At 45.2% G+C, this 13,678-nt stretch overlaps 1 protein-coding gene across 1 annotated transcript in view; it reads right to left on the reverse strand.

Annotated features, from left to right (window-relative positions):
- LOC139767495 (uncharacterized) overlaps positions 1 to 13,678 on the reverse strand; it is a 140,177-nt gene that overhangs the window by 62,783 nt on the left and 63,716 nt on the right. The window contains exon 2 of the mRNA XM_071696919.1: positions 2,162 to 2,300. Within this exon, the coding sequence (XP_071553020.1) occupies positions 2,162 to 2,299 (138 nt within the window). The 5' untranslated portion in view covers position 2,300. The remainder of the gene's footprint in view (positions 1 to 2,161; positions 2,301 to 13,678) is intronic.

The raw sequence follows: 13,678 nt of genomic DNA on the forward strand, positions 1-13,678 counted from the left end.
AGATGCACTACATTGGAAAGTGTATGATGAAGTGTGGAGTGTGGAAACACCAGAATAAGAGTGAATAGGGATCGATGTTGATGAAGAAAATGGTTCGTTTATGGAGGAATGAAAAAAAAGGGTCAGTGACAACAAAGAACCCAGGGGAACACCACTTCATAGGATATGAGGGTGGCGAGGCTCCATCACAGGTTACCATGATGAAGCGACTGAACTGGAAGTTTATGTATATGGACACAGACACGCATGTCACCCATGGAAATTGACAGAAGAAGACACAGACGCACAAATCAACCCATGGAAATTGACAGAAGAAGACACAGACACACAAGTCTGTGTCCAAATACATGAATTGACAGAAGAACAACATCACAGGAGACAGATTGGAATGATGGAAGAGACACATAAGACACTTGATTGGATGCTCAATACACGAGAGATCCCTGCCACACCCTGACATTTGCACTGTCCACATGGAGGACCACATGAAGATCATTTGGTAATGCCAAAACCCGTGAGGGAAGAGCACCTGGCGTGGGTCACACATTGGACCTTAAACATTTCTGACGTCGTACTTGTGACTTGAAACACACACACACTCACACATACACACACACACACACACACACACACACACTCACACACACACACACACACACACACACACAAACATATATAAACTAATAATAGTAATAATGATAATAATAATTATGATAATATGATAATAATAATGATAACGATTATAATTATGATAATAATACTCATAAATTAAGGTTTCCATCTTCACAATAAACAGATTAGTGTATATTTTCTCTAATCTAAATTATATTAATATAGACATAGAGAAATGTATATGATTAACGTCCACAATCTACTTAGTGTAGTGTCCCATCACCTTCCATACGGCCCTAGCTGATCATCCTCCCTCCCTCCCTCCCTCCCTCCCTCCACCCACTGCCTAATTAACACTAGTTAACGACCCTGGAGTATAATGACCTCCCATGACCTTTGGTCTGTCAAAGGTCATGGTGTTTAATCAGCTGAGGTCATTTCTCAGCTCATGTGAGGTCAGCTGAGGTCATGTCTCATCTCATGTGAGGTCAGCTGAGGTCATGTCTCATCTCATGTGAGGTCAGCTGAGGTCATGTCTCATCTCATGTGAGGTCAACTGAGGTCATGTCTCATCTCATGTGAGGTCAGCTGAGGGCATGTCTCATCCCATGTGAGGTCAGTTGAGGTCATGTCTCAGCTCATGTGAGGTCAGCTGAGGTCATGTCTCAGCTCATGTGAGGTCAGCTGAAGTCATGTCTCATCCCATGTGAGGTCAGTTGAGGTCATGTCACATCCCATGTGAGGTCAGCTGAGGTCATGTCTCAGCTCATGTGAGGTCAGCTGAGGTCATGTCTCATCCCATGTGAGGTCAGCTGAGGTCATGTCTCATCTCATGTGAGGTCAGCTGAGGTCATGTCTCATCCCATGTGAGGTCAGCTGAGGTCATGTCACATCCCATGTGAGGTCAGCTGAGGTCATGTCTCAGCTCATGTGAGGTCAGCTGAGGTCATGTCTCATCCCATGTGAGGTCAGCTGAGGTCATGTCTCATCCCATGTGAGGTCAGCTGAGGTCATGTCTCATCCCATGTGAGGTCAGCTGAGGTCATGTCCTCCCACTGTGTCAATACTATATGGTAAATGGTGTTTTCACTTCACTTTGTCTGGCTCCAAGTGAGTGGTGTTATGGGATAAGACTGTCCCACCCCGTCATGGGACGGGACTGTCCCACCCCATCATGGGACGGGACTGTCCCACCCCATCATGGGACGGGACTGTCCCACCCCATCATGGGACGGGACTGTCCCACCCCATCATGGGATGGGACTGTCCCACCCCATCATGGGACGGGACTGTCCCACCCCATCATGGGACGGGACTGTCCCACCCCATCATGGGACGGGACTGTCCCACCCCATCATGGGACGGGACTGTCCCACCCCATCATGGGACGGGACTGTCCCACCCCATCATGGGACGGGACTGTCCCACCCCGTCATGGGACGGGACTGTCCCACCCCGTCATGGGATGGGACTGTCCCACCCCATCATGGGACGGGACTGATCTACCCCGTCGTGGGACGATGACTGTCCCACCCCGTCGTGGACTGACCTTGGCCACCTGAAGTTTGGAAGCTGGCGGTCCAGACTCGTAGTACTGTGTGGCAACGACTCCATAATGAGCAGGGTTCGAGTCTTCCCCGCCACCGCCGCCGTTGCCAGACTCGCCGGAGATGTTACTAGTCGGCATCCTGAGGAAAGTGCACTTGTGACAGATGGACAAAATGGAAAAAAATGAGAGAGAGAGAGAGAGAGAGAGAGAGAGAGAGAGAGAGAGAGAGAGAGAGAGAGAGAGAGAGAGAGAGAGAGTTATCTATGATAATGATAAACATAAAAGAGTTAATGGTTAAATAACACATACATATGTGGTTACTTTACATATACATATATATAACACACCCTGAAAGTACATAAAGATATATCAAATGTCACATAAAGTTGGTATACAAAAAGGAGTCAAATGGGAAGTGCTCATCCTCCTCGAAGGCTCAGATTGGGGTGTCTAAATGTGTGTGGATGTAACCAAGTTGAGAAGAAAGGTGAGAGATAGGTAGTATGTTTGAGGAAAGGAACCTGGATGTTTTGGCTCTGAATGAAACGAAGCTCAAGGGTAAAGGGGAGAAAGAATACTTGCCACGTATTCCTTGCGTGTCGTAGAAGGCGACTAAAAGGGGAGGGAGCGGGGGGCTGGAAATCCTCCCCTCTCGGTTTTAATTTTCCCAAAAGAAGGAACAGAGAAGGGGGCCAAGTGAGGATATTCCTTCTTAGGCTCAGTCCTCTGTTAATAACGCTACCTCGCTAACGCAGGAAATAGCGAGTATATATATATATTCATAAACATGACACTTCGTCTTAAGTGAGTTTCTACATCATAACGCTCATGTGTATCGCTCCCACGTACACCCATGTATGTACACCGACGTACACATGTACGTGTGTAGGTACACCGTGAACGTAAGAGCTGCGCGTCTAGCGACGGAAGCGCATGTCTTGTGGAGGAGGAAGTGTAGCGGAAATGGCTGATCTCTGGGGGAAGTTACCCAGCCATGTTGATCATCTGTGTGGCTCCACCTGCCCTTGAACACGACGGTATACGACCCTTGAACACGACGGTATACGACCCTTGAACACGACGGTATACGACCCTTGAGCACGACGGTATACGACCCTTGAACACGACGGTATACGACCCTTGAGCACGACGGTATACGACCCTTGAACACGACGGTATACGACCCTTGAACACGACGGTATACGACCCTTGAACACGACGGTATACGACCCTTGAACACGACGGTATACGACCCTTGAGCACGACGGTATACGACCCTTGAACACGACGGTATACGACCCTTGAACACGACGGTATACGACCCTTGAGCACGACGGTATACGATCCTTGAACACGACGGTATACGACCCTTGAACACGACGGTATACGACCCTTGAACATGACGGTATACGACCCTTGAACACGACGGTATACGACCCTTGAACACGACGGTATACGACCCTTGAACACGACGGTATACGACCCTTGAGCATGACGGTATACGACCCTTGAACACGACGGTATACGACCCTTGAGCACGACGGTATACGACCCTTGAGCATGACGTTATACGACCCTTGAACACGACGGTATACGACCCTTGAGCACGACGGTACACAACATCTGAGCTCGACGGTACGACATTGGAGCACTACGGTACGACATTTGAGCACTACGGTACGACAGTTTGGGCATGATGGCTCCTCTTGCCCTATAACTTCATATATAAGTATATGATCCAGACATTATATATATATACTGCCTCTTGATGCCCAATTATTGTTATATATTTGTCATGTAATCACATATACAAGGATGGAAGATGAATAGACAAGAAAAGATCATACAAAGATTCGAAGACTCGAGACAGCGCACGCTGGAACGCACGCGTGCACACACAAGGCCACACCCACACCAACATTTCTCTCTTCTACATATGTATGAACAGGAAATCACACGCTCACGTGTACACATTCGTATGTACACACCAAAGCACATGTACTAAAGTTGTCTCCCAATAATGTAGAACTCTCTCCCATCATACAGCAAATTGGTCTGTAGTCCAAAGTGTAAACAACCCTGGTTGATTGACGTCATTTTCGCGAAAGGATTTAATGAGATGGTTCACTAATGATGGAGAAATGATGAAGAAATTACCTATGGTGGATCTGGATGTATATATATTTTTGGGGGGTGTGTGAAGCCAGATATGAATTGAAGTGAGGTTATTTTGCACATGAGTGCTGGCTGCTCGCGTACCCCGCACCACCACTAGCTAAACCACATAATATACTTGGCAAGCTGCTGCGTCAAATAATTAATTACTATGTGGCCATCAGCAACTCAAGGGTGGGCTGTTTTGATACCTACTTCTTCCCTTACACCTCCAAGCTTTTGGAACACCCTACCCTCTCCTGTTTTTCCCAATAAATATAAACTGAGACATGTTTCAAAACACAGGAGCTTTTCACTTCCTCCAAAATTCATAAAGACTTTCCCTTGGAGCTGTGGTTTCGGGGCATTATTACATGACAGCTAGAGACTGAGTGTGAACGAATGGGGCCTTTGTTGTCTTTTCCTAGCGCTACCTCGCACACATGAGGGGGGAGGGGGTTGTTATTCCATGTGTGGCGAGGTGGCGATGGGAATAAATAAAGGCAGACAGTCTGAATTATGTACATGTGTATATATGTATATGTCTGTGTGTGTATATATATGTGTACATTGAGATGTATAGGTATGTATATTTGCGTGTGTGGACGTGTATGTATATACATATGTATGTGGGTAGGTTGGGCCATTTCTTTCGTCTGTTACCTTGCGCTACCTCGCTAACGCGGGAGACAGCAACAAAGCCAAATAATACTTCCCCTCGTCTTTTCTTTTTCCATTTGATAAATCTCTCTCTATATTTCACATAAAACTTGGCCTTGTATGTGGACTTATGACCTTCACTGGAACCTTCAACTTAGAAAATATAAAAAAGAAATTCAAAAAATATTTGAAAAGTGGAAAACCACCAGAATATAATTTTGGCCATAGAAAAATCAAGTGAACAAAAAAATTATTCAAAAGAACAAGATGAAAATAAAAGTATTTTGGTGATGTGTTTTTAACTTGAAAAAAAATAAAAGAAAATGTACAGAAATATTTGATTGGTTTCTGACTAACTTTACATGGCTTGGAAACCGTTTTGAAGAAGATGTATTTGTCACACCTGTGTAGATAAAATATATTTATTTATTTATTTACGTTTATATATTTATGTATTTATTTACGTTTATATATTTATGTACTTATTTACGTTTTTATGAAATGACATCAACGACTTAAACCTGACTGTATGAAGACATTTTGTGATGCTGGAAATAAATTCACTCAAGAATGATGTGGATAACTGATAATTCACTCAAGAATAATGTGGATAATTGATAATTCACTCAAGAATGATGTGGATAATTGATAATTCACCCAAGAATGATGTGGATAACTGATAATTCACTCAAGAATGATGTGGATAATTGATAATTCACTCAAGAATAATGTGGATAACTGATAATTCACCCAAGAATGATGTGGATAACTGATAATTCACTCAAGAATGATGTGGATAATTGATAATTCACTCAAGAATGATGTGGATAACTGATAATTCACTCAAGAATGATGTGGATAACTGATAATTCACTCAAGAATAATGTGGATAATTGATAATTCACTCAAGAATGATGTGGATAATTGATAATTCACCCAAGAATGATGTGGATAACTGATAATTCACTCAAGAATGATGTGGATAATTGATAATTCACCCAAGAATGATGTGGATAACTGATAATTCACTCAAGAATGATGTGGATAACTGATAATTCACTCAAGAATAATGTGGATAATTGATAATTCACTCAAGAATGATGTGGATAATTGATAATTCACCCAAGAATGATGTGGATAACTGATAATTCACTCAAGAATGATGTGGATAATTGATAATTCACTCAAGAATGATGTGGATAATTGATAATTCAGTCAAGAATGATGTGGATAACTGATAATTCACCCAAGAATGATGTGGATAACTGATAATTCACTCAAGAATGATGTGGATAATTGATAATTCACTCATGAATAATGTGGATAATTGATAATTCACTCAAGAATAATGTACTCAAGGGTCGTACCACTGTACTCAAGGGTCGTACTATTGTACTCAAGGGTCGTACCACTGTACTCAAGGGTCGTACTATTGTACTCAAGGGTCGTACCGTTGTACTCAAGGGTCGTACCGCTGTACTCAAGGGTCGTACCGTTGTACTCAAGGGTCGTACCACTGTACTCAAGGGTCGTACTATTGTACTCAAGGGTCGTACCGTTGTACTCAAGGGTCGTACCGCTGTACGCAAGGGTCGTACCGTTGTACACAAGAGTCGTACCATTGTACTCAAGGGTCGTACCATTGTACTCAAGGGTCGTACTGTTGTACTCAAGGGTCGTACTGTTGTACTCAAGGGTCGTACCATTGTACTCAAGGTCGTACTGTTGTACTCAAGGGTCGTACCATTGTACTCAAGGGTCGTATCGTTGTACTCAAGGGTCGTACCATTGTGCTCAAGGGTCGTACTGTTGTACTCAAGGGTCGTACCATTGTACTCAAGGGTCGTACCATTGTACTCAAGGGTCGTATCGTTGTACTCAAGGGTCGTACCATTGTACTCAAGGGTCGTACTGTTGTACTTAAGGGTCGTACCATTGTACTCAAGGGTCGTACTGTTGTACTCAAGGATCGTACCATTGTACTCAAGGGTCGTACTGTTGTACACAAGGGTCGTACCATTGTACTCAAGGGTCGTACTGTTGTACACAAGGGTCGTACCATTGTACTGAAGGGTCGTACTGTTGTACTCAAGGGTCGTACCATTGTACTCAAGGGTCGTACTGTTGTACGCAAGGGTTGTATCGTTGTACTCAAGGGTCGTACCGTTGTACTCAAGGGTCGTACCGTTGTACTCAAGGGTCGTACCATTGTACTCAAGGGTCGTACTGTTGTACTCAAGGGTCGTACCGTTGTACTCAAGGGTCGTATCGTTGTACTCAAGGGTCGTACCATTGTACACAAGGGTCATACCGTTGTACTCAAGGGTCGTACCGTTGTACTCAAGGGCCGTACCGTTGTACTCAAGGGTCGTACCGTTGTACTCAAGGGTCGTACCATTGTACTCAAGGGTCGTATCGTTGTACTCAAGGGTCGTACCGTTGTACTCAAGGGTCGTACCGTTGTACTCAAGGGTCGTACCATTGTACTCAAGGGTCGTATCGTTGTACTCAAGGGCCGTACCGTTGTACTCAAGGGTCGTACCGTTGTACTCAAGGGTCGTACCATTGTACTCAAGGGTCGTATCGTTGTACTCAAGGGCCGTACCGTTGTACTCAAGGGTCGTACCGTTGTACTCAAGGGTCGTACCATTGTACTCAAGGGTTGTATCGTTGTACTCAAGGGTCGTACCGTTGTACTCAAGGGTCGTACCGTTGTACTCAAGGGTCGTACCATTGTACTCAAGGGTCGTACTGTTGTACTCAAGGATCGTACCATTGTACTCAAGGGTCGTACTGTTGTACACAAGGGTCGTACCATTGTACTCAAGGGTCGTACTGTTGTACACAAGGGTCGTACCATTGTACTGAAGGGTCGTACTGTTGTACTCAAGGGTCGTACCATTGTACTCAAGGGTCGTACTGTTGTACGCAAGGGTTGTATCGTTGTACTCAAGGGTCGTACCGTTGTACTCAAGGGTCGTACCGTTGTACTCAAGGGTCGTACCGTTGTACTCAAGGGTCGTACCATTGTACTCAAGGGTCGTACCGCTGTACTCAAGGGTCGTACCATTGTACTCAAGGGTCGTACTGTTGTACTCAAGGGTCGTATCGTTGTTAAAAGTACATAGAAAATCCCACAAGTACATTTTTTAAGCCACACTGTAGTAACAACAGAAAACGGAAGAGGAACTCGAGGAAGAAAATGACGCGTGTGTGTGTGTGTGTGTGTGTGTGTGTGTGTGACCCCCCCCTCCCCCCCTCCCCCCCTCCGCGGTGGAAGACGGCGTGAGCGGTGAAGCCTTCACCCCACGACCCCCACAACACGACCCCCACAACACGACCCCCCCACCACGACCCCCCCACAACAGGCTCGGCTGACCCCCTCCCCCCCCCCACCCACCTATCTACAACACCTTGCCTACTAAACGGGGGTAGCGCCACACCGTCACTTCCCGCTGACACCACCTCGAGGAGATCCCTCGTCCCCTAGTTGATGTACAACACCACACACACACACACACACACACACACACACACACACACACACACACACACATAGGTGGGTTCATGTCAGTGGGTAGTAGGTGGGCTCATGCAGGTGGGTTCATATCAGGGGGTGGTAGGTGGGTTCATATCAGGGGGTGGGAGGTGGGTTTATATCAGGGGGTGGGAGGTGGGTTCATATCAGGGGGCGGTAGGTGGGTTCATATCAGGGGGCGGTAGGTGGGTTCATATCAGGGGGTGGTAGGTGGGTTCATATCAGGGGGCAGTAGGTGGGTTCATATCAGGGGGTAGTAGGTGGGTTCATATCAGGGGGCAGTAGGTGGGTTCATATCAGGGGGTGGTAGGTGGGTTCATATCAGGGGGCAGTAGGTGGGTTCATATCAGGGGGTGGTAGGTGGGTTCATATCAGGGGGCAGTAGGTGGGTTCATATCAGGGGGTGGTAGGTGGGTTCATATCAGGGGGTGGTAGGTGGGTTCATATCAGGGGGGGGTAGGTGGGTTCATATCAGGGGGCAGTAGGTGGGTTCATATCAGGGGGTGGTAGGTGGGTTTATATCAGGGGGTGGTAGGTGGGTTCATATCAGGGGGTGGTAGGTGGGTTCATATCAGGGGGTGGTAGGTGGGTTCATATCAGGGGATGGTAGGTGGGTTCATATCAGGGGGTAGTAGGTGGGTTCATATCAGGGGATGGTAGGTGGGTTCATATCAGGGGGTAGTAGGTGGGTTCATATCAGGGGGTGGTAGGTGGGTTCATATCAGGGGATGGTAGGTGGGTTCATATCAGGGGGTAGTAGGTGGGTTCATATCAGGGGATGGTAGGTGGGTTCATATCAGGGGGTAGTAGGTGGGTTCATATCAGGGGGTGGTAGGTGGGTTCATATCAGGGGATGGTAGGTGGGTTCATATCAGGGGGTAGTAGGTGGGTTCATACTCCCCCACCACCCACGTAGGTGTGTGGTGGGTGGGGCAGTGGGTGGGTGGGTGGGTGGGTGGGGCAGTGGGTGGGAACGCCTCTTCTCCCCACCACTCACACCCCATCACGTTTCCCGTTTTCTTTCCTCCCCTCATGCTTCCTTGTTCTCCCCTGTGGACACATATCCTCCCCAGACCCACCCCCTTATCCTCCCCAGACCCACCCCCTTATCCTCCCCAGACCCACCCCCTTATCCTCCCCAGACCCACCCCCTTATCCTCCCCAGACCCACCCCTTTATCCTCCCCAGACGCACCGGAGCCTAACGGCAGGTCGGGTGGTGGGGGAGCATAACCTTCACCTGGGGTGCTACGCTACCTCCCCTCCCCACCCAGTGTCACGCGTCATTTAAACTCCCCAGTCAATAGTATACGCACCGTTAGCTCCCCAGTCAATAGTATACGCACCGTAAGCTCCCCAGTCAATAGTATACGCACCGTAAGCTCCCCAGTCAATAGTATACGCACCGTAAGCTCCCCAGTCAATAGTATACGCACCGTAAGCTCCCCAGTGAATCATAAATATGGTATATACTCCCCGGACTTCGGGGTGCTATTGCTAGCTTCCCTCCCCATCCAGTGCCAAGCGTCACTTAAACTCCCCAGTCAATAGTATACGCACCGTTAGCTCCCCAGTCAATAGTATACGCACCGTAAGCTCCCCAGTCAATAGTATACGCACCGTAAGCTCCCCAGTCAATAGTATACGCACCGTAAGCTCCCCAGTGAATCATAAATATAGTGTATACTCCCCGGACTTCGGGGTGCTATTGCTAGCTTCCCTCCCCATCCAGTGCCAAGCGTCACTTAAACTCCCCATTCCATGGTACATACACAGTACTCGCTCCCCAGTGTATACTATCAACTCCCCAGGTTATATCATATAGTATATAACATGGTATATCCTCTGTAGAAAACGGGAGTTTGGATCAGCAACATAAACACAGTTACGTATTGTCTAACGACCACAAGGTAATGGCAGTTCGCTTGTTAACAAGGTAGTTTTCGCCCATGTTAATGAAGAGGATAAACAAAACATTTATGTCTATGTTCACAAAGACATGAGTAACAAATAGATTAAGTTAAAATCTCTCTTTACTTGTTATTCATATTTTTTGTTATCTTTTTTTGTGTATATTTGGATGTTTTTTATTTGTTTGATTTGGGGTTGTTTGACGTGGGGGGGGGTGTGTGTGGTGAACTATTGTTGGCAACGCTGTTGGGTGTAGGGTGTAGTGTGTGGCTGGCCTGTGTTGCAGGAGGTCCTAACCTCGTCGGATCATATATATATATATATATATATATATATATATATATATATATATATATATATATATATATATATATATATATATATATATATATATTCCTATGAGTCCACGGGGAAAATGAAACCCGAAAAGTTCCCAAGTGCACTTTCGTGTCATAATCACATCAACAGGGGAGACACAAAAGAGAAATATAACAGTCAGTTGATATACATCGAAGTGACGAAGCTAAGACGCCATTTGGTAAACATTATTTCACATTATTTCAGTATTTGGACAATCACATGTTTACCAAATGGCGTCCTAGCTTCGTCTCTTCGTTGTATATCAACTGACTGTTATATTTCTCTCTTGTGTCTCCCCTGATGATGATGTGATTATTACACGAAAGTGCACTTGGGAACTTTTCGGGTTTCATTTTCCCCGTGGACTCATAAGAATATATATATATATATATATATATATATATATATATATATATATATATATATATATATATATATATATATATATAGCAAGGAGGCTGGAGTATATAGTATTGTAGTGGAATTCATTAAAAAAGGGGGCGACTGTATTGTTGACTGGTTGGTAAGGTTATTTAATGTATGTATGACTCATGGTGAGGTGCCTGAGGATTGGCGGAATGCGTGCATAGTGCCATTGTACAAAGGCAAAGGGGATAAGAGTGAGTGCTCAAATTACAGAGGTATGAGTTTGTTGAGTATTCCTGGTAAATTATATGGGAGGGTATTGAAATTCCTCTACCACTTCTGAAACCACACTGCTCTTCCCCAATCTGATGCTCTGTACATGCCTTCACCCTCTCAATCAATACCCTCCCATATAATTTACCAGGAATACTCAACAAACTTATACCTCTGTAATTTGAGCATTCACTCTTATCCCCTTTGCCTTTGTACAATGGCACTATGCACGCATTCCGCCAATCCTCAGGCACCTCACCATGAACTATACATACATTAAATAACCTTACCAACCAGTTAATAATACAGTCACCCCCTTTTTTAATAAATTCCACTACAATACTATATACTCCAGCCTCCTTGCTATATATATATATATATATATATATATATATATATATATATATATATATATATATATATATATATAATTAAAAGTGTCGTGTGTGCTGTTACCGAGTTTAAGTGTGTTGTAAACATTGACATTGAACTCATCTATAGATTAATACAAAGAAAATCTACAGACAATTATTATTTGTCCAAAGATAATTTTCCCCCATATTTGCTGAGCCAAGAACTCTAACCTGATGGCTTGAAAGATAAGGGGAAAAAAAAACCCATGGTTTTCGCCGTCTGTGTCATCCATTGTCCACTGGCCAAGTTATCATAGAAAACGGTGGAAACTCTGACCCCAGGAGGTAAGTGCAACACTTTCTCTGTTTATATAGCAGACGAGATGTTGATAATATATATTCTAAATGTGAAAATCATGAACACTAGTTAATTATGTTGATTTAGTATGTCTCGTAAATGATAAATAATAATTATATTCGTAGTTAATGTTAATTACCTTAGAAAAAGGCGCGTGTGTCTGTATTGGTAAACAGCTCAGGTTGCTTCAACTTTATATGATAAATGTGTCATGGTTTTTGGTCTATATATATATATATATATATATATATATATATATATATATATATATATATATATATATATATATGTATATATATGAATAAAGGCAGCAAGTATGAATATGTACATGTGTATATATGTATATGTCTGTATGTATATACATATATGTCATGTTGAAATGTATAGGTATGTATATGTGCGTGTGTGGACGTGTATGTATATACATGTGTATGGGGGTGGGTTGGGCCATTCTTTCGTCTGTTTCCTTGCGCTACCTCGCTAACGCGGGAGACAGCGACAAAGTATAGTAATATATATATATATATATATATATATATATATATATATATATATATATATATATATATATATATATATATATATATATCATTATGATTAATTAGGCGAGCATGGAGGATTAACGAAGTGAGAGTGGGTGGGCAATCGTAGCAATGACTGTGGGGTGGGGTGGGGTGGGGGGTGTGGGGTGTGGGGTGGGGTGAGGGGTGGAGTGTGGGGTGGGGTGTGGGGTGGAGTGTGGGGTGGAGTGTGGGGTGGAGTGTGGGGTGGGGTGTGGGGTGGGGTGTGGGGTGGAGTGTGGGGTGGGGTGTGGGGTGGTGGGGTGTGGGGTGGAGTGTGGGGTGGAGTGTGGGGTGGAGTGTGGGGTGGAGTGTGGGGTGGGGTGGGGTGGGGGGTGTGGGGTGTGGGGTGGGGTGTGGGGTGGGGTGTGGGGTGGGGTGTGGGGTGGTGGGGTGTGGGGTGGAGTGTGGGGTGGAGTGTGGGGTGGAGTGTGGGGTGGAGTGTGGGGTGGAGTGTGGGGTGGGGTGTGGGGTGGAGTGTGGGGTGGGGTGTGGGGTGGTGGGGTGTGGGGTGTGGGGTGGGGTGTGGGGTGGGGTGTGGGGTGGTGTGTGGTGGAGTGTGGTGGGGTGGTGGGTGGTGGGTCAAATACTTCACAAGGTCTCTACATGAAACCCCCCACCACCCTCCCCCCCTCCCCCCCACCCCACCCCCCACCATTACGCTCCGTCTAGCGAAATCGTAAATACCATCTTACCCCCCCTCCCTCCCCCCCTCCTCCCATTATCCACACACACACACACACACACACACACACTCAAGGACACACAGTAAAAACCCAGACCACACTGTAGCATGTTAAGTATATATCACAAAAAACAGACTTGTGTACGAGAACACACGCGAACGTATATATATATATATATATATATATATATATATATATATATATATATCTGTGTGTGTGTGTTTAATTAGCTTGCCGCTCATCCATCTGGCCCAAGAGGGAGGATGAACACCTAGGGGTAACTGTGAACTTGCTGCCCT

The sequence above is a fragment of the Panulirus ornatus genome, chromosome 61, assembly GCF_036320965.1.
Source record: "Panulirus ornatus isolate Po-2019 chromosome 61, ASM3632096v1, whole genome shotgun sequence".
Lineage (NCBI taxonomy): Eukaryota > Metazoa > Arthropoda > Malacostraca > Decapoda > Palinuridae > Panulirus > Panulirus ornatus.